The 9,886-nt window shown below is 37.0% G+C and overlaps 1 protein-coding gene across 1 annotated transcript in view; it reads right to left on the bottom strand.

Annotated features, from left to right (window-relative positions):
- Positions 1 to 235: 235 nt before the first annotated feature.
- The window catches only part of kdr (kinase insert domain receptor (a type III receptor tyrosine kinase)), a 35,038-nt gene continuing 25,387 nt past the window's right edge, over positions 236 to 9,886 (bottom strand). The window contains exons 17-30 of the mRNA XM_022664454.2: positions 9,307 to 9,442; positions 8,701 to 8,805; positions 8,196 to 8,309; positions 7,913 to 8,001; positions 6,662 to 6,827; positions 6,431 to 6,522; positions 6,189 to 6,311; positions 5,976 to 6,087; positions 5,058 to 5,157; positions 4,586 to 4,691; positions 3,605 to 3,744; positions 3,415 to 3,487; positions 2,813 to 2,889; positions 236 to 1,597 (exon numbers count right to left, since the gene is read on the bottom strand). Of these exons, the coding sequence (XP_022520175.2) occupies positions 1,381 to 1,597; positions 2,813 to 2,889; positions 3,415 to 3,487; positions 3,605 to 3,744; positions 4,586 to 4,691; positions 5,058 to 5,157; positions 5,976 to 6,087; positions 6,189 to 6,311; positions 6,431 to 6,522; positions 6,662 to 6,827; positions 7,913 to 8,001; positions 8,196 to 8,309; positions 8,701 to 8,805; positions 9,307 to 9,442 (1,650 nt within the window). The 3' untranslated portion in view covers positions 236 to 1,380. The remainder of the gene's footprint in view (positions 1,598 to 2,812; positions 2,890 to 3,414; positions 3,488 to 3,604; positions 3,745 to 4,585; positions 4,692 to 5,057; positions 5,158 to 5,975; positions 6,088 to 6,188; positions 6,312 to 6,430; positions 6,523 to 6,661; positions 6,828 to 7,912; positions 8,002 to 8,195; positions 8,310 to 8,700; positions 8,806 to 9,306; positions 9,443 to 9,886) is intronic.

Here is a 9,886-nt window from a genome sequence, read left to right as displayed (position 1 = left end):
TCCAGAGATAAATTAATTCTGTTTTTGACTGGTTCACACACACACACACACACACGTATCCACAGTGGAAAATAACTTTGAAAGTGCATTGTCTGCTCAGGGTCACTGAGAAACAGATACAGGAAGAGAAAGGTCTCACAACACACACACACATACGCACACTGCATAATTTTCCCCAGCATATATGCGCCAGATGAACAGTGTTTTAAGGCACACACACTCAGACAACCAGTAATAATATTAATTTTGCTGAATGTTTATTTTATAAAACTAGTTACATTTAGGACAAGTTTAGTAAATAACTGACGGACTTTATTAAGTCCTCACTTTATAAACTGTACAATCGAGACACGGCCGTCACAGAGCCCTTTCTGCTGCTTGGAATTGAAAGAGTCTGGCTGAACTTCAGTTTAAGACAATACAAAAGATAAAAACAGAAAAAAACACTACATTCGCTCACTTGATTGTCTCGCACTGCAGTTGCTATTTCCTGTCTGGAAGAAAGTGGGTGTGGTCCTACTCAGGAAGTGGGAGTGGTCTCGCTATAAGGCTAGATTTGTTCTGTGGTCTGTGTAAACAGTGATTACATTTCCAAAGCTTTCTTAAAAGGAATGAAAACTAACACATACAGCTTATCGGCACCAACACAATAAATTACCTGTATTTCTTAAAATGGGGAGGAATGGATCAACGAATAAAGACAAATAAGGCACAATGGTGAACTGGTCTATACTGATGTGGAGCTGATACTGTACTGTATGTGCAATACACAGTGATCTGAGGGTGAAATATGTTACTGTAAGTGTTGATCAGAGGAAGCCTTACAGATTGTAATGCATGTACCTGATTAAATAATATTAAATAAATGCACAGTGCTGCTGACTGACAGTATGAGAAGGGTAGGGCCTGCAAAGGAAATGATCTCAGAGGAAGAACGCAAGATAAGAAATGTTTAGTCACCTCTTGTTGCCGGCACCAGTTTTTGGGTCCGCTCATATAACCTTAAGAAGACATTTCTGAAATCATGGCTATATGCCAACCTATCATAAGCAGAACATTATAGATAACACCCACATAATGCCCCTGCCCTACACTGAGGACAGTGACGCAGTTCATTTTCTAGTTAGAATTGTGTACAAGTATAGTGTACATTTAATCAATACAATTATATGTATCTGTTTACTTCAGAACTGTGTCGGCATCACATATTATTTGATCAATGTGTGAAAATTATCCATATTTTATTGTATTAAATTCAGTGAATTATTTCTTCTCCAAATGAAAAGGCTAAATCTGCTATTCCAGGTCAAATGTCCAAACTTTATGGTCACAATAAAGACAGGCTTGGCTTTAAAGTCCCAGGGTCCCATGTGGTCTCTGTTAGACAGGGGGAGTGCTGTAACGGACCTCGGCGCTGTACTTGTCATCTCTCTTGGGGAGCGGAGGCTTCTTTAGAATGTCCCTCTTCAGGATCATCTCTTCGTTGGCATACACAGGTGCCTCAGCGTCGTCTGAGTGGTAACCTGACTGGTAGCCACTCGTCTGATTGGACGATTCGGAGGCTAGAGATTCCTTACTCTTACATCGCAGGAGAGGGCTGAGGGAAAAGGCCAAAAAAACAAGAATATGATTGATAGCAAAACTCTCTTTTAACCTTGGTAATGTTAACAACTGCAATACCATGTTGCATGAATGGGGCTTATGTTTCCTAAATGTTAGGTCTTTCAATTCAGAATGCTCTGAAACCAAGGGTAATAAGTTGAAGAACAAGCTCACAATGATTATTGATGGTTTAAAGGATTAAAAGCAATAGTTTAGGAAAAAATTACATACACAAACAGCGGTTGGACAATGAAACTGAAACACCTGGTTTTAGACCGCAATAATTTATTGTCTCGACGGACAGTTCTGGTGTAAACAGGAGAGTTGAGGTGCACATTGAATTCTGCCGTGATTTGTTCAGCCGTGGTTTTATGTTTTTTGGATACAATCCGGGTTAGCACCCGAACATCCCTTTCAAACAGCTTCCTCTTGCATCCACAGTTAATCCTGTTGGATGTGGTTTGTCCTTCTTGGTGGTTTGCTGACATTACCCTGGATACCGTGGCTCTTGATGTATCACAAAGACTTGCTGTCTTGGTCACAGATGCGCCAGCAAGACGTGCAGCAACAATTTGTCCTCTTTTGAACTCTGGTATGTCACCCATAATGTTGTGTGCATTTCAATATTTTGAGCAGAACTGTGCTCTTACCCTGCTAATTAAACCTTCACACTCTGCTCTTACTGGTGCAATAATGTGCAATTAATGAACATTGGCCACCAGGCTGCTCCAATTTAGCCATGAAACCTCCCACACTAAAATGACAGACGTTTCAGTTTCATTGTCCAACCCCTGTACTTCCACTTTCCTCACATGTACTAAATCAGTCATGTCTTGTCCGATGCCCAAAGCTTGATTATTTATTTTTTATTCTTAAACTATAGGGCTAATTATGCTAACAAGTAGTGAAAGTCACTAAGCATTGTGCAAACCTCATGTCTAAAGGCGAAATGATGCAACTGCATTGAGTCTATGCTACTACCTATACATACCCCCCACATAGCCGCATACCCTATGCCTATAGCTTATACCAGGGGTTGTCAATTAAGTTTGGCCACAGGCCAGATATTTTCCAAGCCATTATGTGGCGGGCCACAAAAAAATTCTGTTTTGGAAAAGTGTTGAAGTGTTGTGGGATGGAGTGCTACAGAGTAGTAGCTCTCCAGCCCAGAAGGTTGTTGAACCCGATTGCAGAACAGTTGATCTCTCACCTGAATGTTGCTGTTCTGTGAACTTGATGGTTCATCTGCTCACGTGATAAACCCACGCCACAGTCCATCTGACCATCCTGTAGATAAGCAAGGAGTAATTATCATTATTATCATAATTATTAAATGTCATTGAAATCCCTTACATGATTTAAAGCCTTTCACACTGCACAAAATCCAATGGCAAAAACTAGACAAAATATATGCAAATTAAGACAAATATATGTATATTAAGGCAAAAAATCTGCCAATGTGGTAAGCAAAATTCTCTTAGTAAGATTTTTTACAAAAAGCAATGGCAAAGTCTCAAAATGAGTGAAGTAACACCTAAATCAAGCAAAAAAGTCACTGTTTTTAGACACAAGAATCAGAATAACTTGATTGCTGCTTGATTGTGCTTATTTTGAGTTCATATTACTTAAAATAAGGTACAAATTCTAGGACAAAATGATTAAGATAATTATCCCTAAAATAAGCAAAATAATCTAACACTTACAATGCTTAGTAAGACAAAAAGTCTTATCAGAGAAAAAAAAGAAGATTTATTGCCTTAAATTTAGGAAAATCACTTGCTAAGATGTAATAAATAGATTAGTACACTTTACCATCACAGCACTTCGTTCCAGAGGAATGTCCTCAAATATCTGATGACTGCATATCTCCAGCTGCTGACCATATCTGTAATGAGACACAGTTACATTTGAATCTGTAAAAAATCTAGAGAAATCTAGACAAAATTTATAGATTTATAAACGTATCTATAGTACAGTTAGATGACACGTGTATACTACTAACCCCAGTGGTGGAGCATTATCATAGTTGAGCTGGTTCCCTGAGCTGTCAGCTCGAGGTCCTTGTTTATATGATGTCAGTCTGAGATGTCCGATACCTGACTCCGCCTCTCCCACCGTCAGCGGGATGTAATCTTTACCATCCTACAGCACAAAATCACACTTGGAACACATACTGCACACACTATTCTTATTAAACACATAAAGCATCAGGTTAATAAACTCTCCAGCATCTGCACAAAATATGCTGCATGTATGTTATGTATATGTAAGTGCATACATACATTAAATGGACTGTTTGTCAGAATGCCTCTATCTGTATTTTTACATGTAACCTCAGTAACATATTCAGTCATGCATGTTAGTGCTGTATTTTTCGCACTATAAGGCACACTATCACACTATTACAGTAAGCTTAGGTTTAAAATAGCACTTGTAACTGCCGTCCGACAGTGCTACACTGAGGAACCCTGAGTGTTCCGGTAACCCAGAGCAATATTAGCTAGCATCCCATGTAGCTTGTTTTAACATGGTAAACACGCAGTCTGATATACTCATCTCTGAACGGCAAAAGAGCTAGCGCTTAGCACGGTTAGCAGCTAATGCTAATGCCACTTTAGCCCAGGTGCTGGAGACCTAAACTGAAACTCCTGTATAACGAGGTACTTCAGCGTTCATACATAAGGTGCACTGAATTATAAGGCACACTGTCGATTTTTGTGAAGATTAAAGGATTTTAAGTATACCTTATAGTGCGAAAAATAAAATAGGTTTATTAATGTGTTAATGTACAGTCTTTTTGGAGGCAAAAATGTACTAAAAATCTCACAATCAGAGGTACAGACTGTACTAAGTGGAGCAGTGGTGTTAAAATAGAGCAAAACAACATTCAAAAATATAAATGAAAACAGTGCTATTCGATATAACAGACAATTGAAAATGTGTTAAAACTCTCTCACAAACACACACATGCAGAATATCCCACCTGTTGGGCGCTGGCCTGCAGTAGATTACCCAGATGTTCCACTAGCTCTGTGAAAGTGGGTCTGTCTGTGGGCCGATCCAGCCAGCAGTCCAGCATTGTCTGATAGCTGAAACAACATAAGCCCAAGAGCTCAGTTAAAAAACGTAAAATGTTTTTTTTTCAGTGTATAAAGGTTAATTTATAATTTATTCATATATTTCATTGATATATGAACATTTTTAAGAGAACCCGTGTTTCTATGAATGGATTTTTAATGAATAAGCCATGTTCAGGTACACAGAGTAAATCAGCATTACAAACAAGACCAAAGAGTTCTTAAATGTTCTTACAACATATTGCTTTCTAGTGTACCTGCATATATTATACAGATTTATTTAAAATGTTATATATATATATATATATATATTTATATTTTGTACTTGCTCCGGCATTAAAAGGGGTATCAATACAAATCCAGTAAAGGCGTAGTTACATCTCAGGGGTAGCGTAGTCTGGTGGTCTCATCCTAGTGCCCTCCTTCAGCCTCCTGCAGAACGATTCATCAATGTTCACTCCAGGATAAGGAGACGCACCTACACCCAAACACAGATACAATCAAAAACATAAATATGTTACTCATAAGCAGCAAAATTGAGATAAGGAATGTGTGGTGGCTGATGTACTAATACTGAAACTATACTGACATGCCAAATGTCATGGGAAGAGATTGGTATAGTGTCCCTGACTGTCACAATAATTAACACCCACTGCACTGTAAGACTCTCAAACAGAACGGCAACTTAACCCACACTGAGACACTTTAACATGTTACTGTCCTTTTACTCATCCATGCTGCTATAGGAAAAGTGTCTTATTCACTTGCACAATGCTGCTGCTACTTTTTCACTTTCCTACTTACCTTTATATATATATAAATTGCCCTTTTGGGTGGAACTGGAGGTTACAATTTCGTTCCACCTTATGTACCATATGTGATGCAAATGACAAAGTCTCTTCATTATATATATATATATATATATATATATATATATATATATATATATATATATGACACTGTCAAATAATGTTTAATGCATGCACAACTTCAAATGGTGAAATGCCCTATCCATCTGAATCCCATTATCAGACCTTCATTCAAACTCCTGCAATTCACATCTCCCTGCAATCAGCTTCACTCACAAGATAGCACCTCACAACTTATACAGGTGTGGGCCTTACCATGTCACTCCGTTAGGTAACAACTGTTTTATGTGATATGATCACTTGTTATACATTAATAAAAAAAAACTATTTTCTCAGCACAATTGCTATTTTTCTGTTCATTCTTTTTAGGTAACTTGGACTGATTGCAATGCAATTAATAAAATAATAAAAAAGACAGCTCTCTCACCCAGAGAGAATATCTCCCAGAGCAGCACTCCGAAGGACCACACATCACTTTGGGTGGTGTACACACGGTCAAAAATGGTCTCTGGAGCCATCCACTTCAGAGGAAGACGAGCCTGAAATAAAGCAGGGTCAAGTTTTAGTGTTCTAAAATCAGTTCCACCCTAGAAACAAACTAAGTTATTTCTAAAGTGCTGTGAGTGCATGATGTACTTACATCTCCTTTGCGGACGTAGTCTGGATCTTTGTACACGTCTCTAGCCAGGCCAAAGTCACAGATCTTCACAATGTTGTTCTCAGAAAGCAGAATGTTCCTGGCTGCCAGATCACGATGAATACACTGCCAAAGACCAAGCACAGTATTAGTGATCGTCTCAAACACTTTGAATTCTCCTTTTTTGAGATGAAATAACTTAAAATAACTTTTCTTCAGTCTGTTACTCTGTGTTTGAGAATTACCTTTCGTGAGGAAAGGAATTCCATGCCCTTGGCCACCTGGAAGCTGTAGCTGATGAGGTCCTCCATGGTCAGATGATCCCAGTCTGAACTCTCTGTGCAACACAGATTCATTAAAGACTTCGTGTACAGTTCAGGTCACTTTATGTTAATCAATATCTGGTACCTAGTTTTATTCTTTAAAGGGTTTAAGGTTTTTCATTATATTTTAGGGTCTATTAACAAAAAAACTACCTTGCTCATCCTGTGAGGGGGTTAAGAGGCAATCCCCTCTCAGCCCAGAGCACACAGCTGTTCCAGTGCAGATGTCCAGTCGGGTGGTGGTACCCAAACCCAGATCCCCTTCATTCAGATCCTCCTCTAGTCCTGCATTGTCCTGCACCAGCCGTGGCCTGCTCCTCTAAAACAGCACAGGACCAAAGTGTGTGAAACAAATTATGAAAGACCATCAACACATTTTAAGGTTTATTTTCATTTTAAAGGGTTTAGACAAAAAAAATGAAAAATTATTCAGCCACATAGCTCAAACATTGATAGCACACCTGCCAAATTACCAAACATTGCCAGAATCAGTGTGATTCACTGGTGAAAGAGCAAAACCATGTAATATTACAAAATGGGATTCTTTCTGTTTAACCAAGCCCATTGGAAACAAAGACTGAACTTAACAAGTCAAAATATTATAAGCATTAAAAAAAATCTAAATATTAAAGAAAAAAAGTTTAAAGTTAAAATGATTGCCTTAATTTGTTTAATCAACATATAATATAAAAAAATATATGGTTACAAATATAAAAATAAAAATATTTGTAACCACCCCCTGCAAAAACTTCAAATTTTGTTTTGGTTTTTATGTAAAACTATTGTGTTTTATATGTGTTTTTTTTTTCAAAAGTAATAAAGTAAAGTAGTGAAAAGTCGTGAAAGTTTTAACATGTTTTTTTTTTTTTTAATGAGTGAATTATCCCAATTGAATACCATTGCACTAAATATTGATAAAAATAATCAGCAATGGAGTTAGTTATGAAATATTCACACTGCTTGTTAGGATTTTTTTGGGTAATTAAACATGCTCCAGGTCAAACTGACCTGGGAACATCATTGCTGTTAATGACAAAATAAACATAACAGGAGAATTAGAGATGTGTGTGTGTGCTCCTTATTTGCATTGCAGTCTAAAAATGTACAAGGCTTCCCTCATGAAATAATGTTTTTTATTATTATTTTGATATATGGCTCATATTCAAACACACTATTCTATATCAACTGCACACAGGCTACAGGCCTTTACTGTGAATCCCTAAGTGGTATGTACAGGTACTGCAGTGTTTTGGCAGAAGCCCCAGATCTTACATAAGCTTGAGATCAGTCTTAACCACATCAGAGCTACTCAGAGTGTGGTTAAGCATTAAGCTGAGATCAATGGGACCACATCACAGACCAAATGTTCTTCTACAGGCCTGTGAAAAGCTACAATTTGTTAACCTTATAGGGGCTGTACTCGCCACGCTTGCTCTTCAGATAGCTGGAGAGGTTACCGTGCTTACAGTACTCTACTACCACCATCAATGGACCTGAGAGGGGGAGGCAGAAAAAGAGAAAAAAAAAAAAAAATATTAATAGAGATTAATAGAGAATGGCAATAACAGTTTAAAAGGATGGTGTTGTCAAGTAAAATTGCGCATTTTCTGAAGTATAAATGCTGCATACTGATGCTTTATATTAAAAGCCATTTTAATACAATTTTACTATCTAAAAGTTGACCCACCTCCTGGCTTGGTGCAGGCACCGAGCAGGTTGACCACATTGAGATGGTGGCCAATATGGATGAGAATCTTCAGTTCAGACATCAAGGCACGGTACTCACTGGTGGTAGCACCCTCTAAATGAAAAGAAAAATGAGAGAATATGCAAATGTTATGGTATAAATTAAAATACAAATGACTGACATGATCTTAATAATCCAACAAATTTAGAGTTGTACATACAGACATTCTCACATTGTGTAGTTTGTCCATAACAACAAACGGAATGAGTAAAAGTTTAGTTTCATCTATTATTTTATTATATCAGAAATGTTAATGCTGCACATTTTAAGTAGAATATTTTGTATTTTATATTTTAAGTAGAATATATTATATTTTTTATATTTAGGTGAATTGTAGCTTTATGAAAGTAAAATGTTTTCAAAGTGGTTCTCACTCATTTTCTATCACTCATGCAGTCATGCAGTGTTTCTTTACAACATAAAAGAGTGAAAGACAGATCCGTACCCTTAAGCATCTTCACTGCTACTGTAGTGCAGGTGGTAGCTTTCTCAATACCAAACGCTGCCGCCTCCACAACCTGACCAAACGCTCCTCTACCCAGAGGCTCCCCTGCACACAAAGATGTTTCAGGTTTCAGTGTTACATGTTATAAAGGACTAAATGCTGGAAGATCCATAAACTGGGGAATTATTTTCAGTTACTAATATTAATATACTCAAAAATAACGTGATAAATGTTTTAATTTTTAAGAACTCTGCAACATTTCTCTGTGTGATAAATAAAGATTTAATTACATAAAAAAATAAATAATATATAAACAACACAATAATAAATAATTAACATATAAATAACACAATAATAAATAAATTGCATATAAATAACAATAATAAACAATACATAAAACAATAAAAAATATTTTTTTATAACTAATAAAATGCAGATATATATATATGCAGATATAAATAATTTCTGATTTCTGTTTGACTTTCCATGCTCTGCTTTTTTTTTGGAAAATTCTATTTGAATAGTATAAGATAATATAATAGTTATTTAAGTCTATGCTTAAGTCTAAGTCTAAGCTATAGCTACAGTTACGAAGCTGAAACTCACCTAGTTTGAGTCGTTCTCGGGGGAACTCCCACTTGCTGGCGTCATAGGTGAGTCTCTCACAGTGCTCATCCATAGGCATGTCTTCAGAGTCCAGGATGATTGACAGGTAGCCTGTTTTCATTTCTCCATCAGCAGGCTGAGTGAGAAGAGGGAGAGACAAAAGGAAAGATACAAAGAGAAAGAGATTCTTAAGTCAATAAACAGCTGATGTACTAGAATCATAGACATTAAATACAATTTCATGCATTGATATGCCAAAGAGTCATGGGACAGAAGTATGTTTCTTGATCATGAGGAAAGGGAAGAACTTGGAAACACCAACACTTGTATTAGTTGTCTAGTATTAGTTATCTTGTGAGTGAGACTATGCACTGGCCAAAGTAACCATGGCAAGGTGACATGAATTATATTGTATATTACATGAATAGGACATTCCCTGATCCACAGTCTTACAAAAGTACTAGGGATACCTCATAGAAGGACATTACCACCCACATTGGACAGTGAGTGATAATGATTGTGTGTCTGGCTAGAATTGTCAGTGAAAACAGACAACAATCATATCTATTTTCAATGCAGG

The sequence above is a fragment of the Astyanax mexicanus genome, chromosome 1 (assembly GCF_023375975.1).
Source record: "Astyanax mexicanus isolate ESR-SI-001 chromosome 1, AstMex3_surface, whole genome shotgun sequence".
Lineage (NCBI taxonomy): Eukaryota > Metazoa > Chordata > Actinopteri > Characiformes > Acestrorhamphidae > Astyanax > Astyanax mexicanus.
The sequence above is the reverse complement of the archived record's forward strand: the minus strand, read 5'-3'. Positions and strand labels throughout refer to the sequence as shown.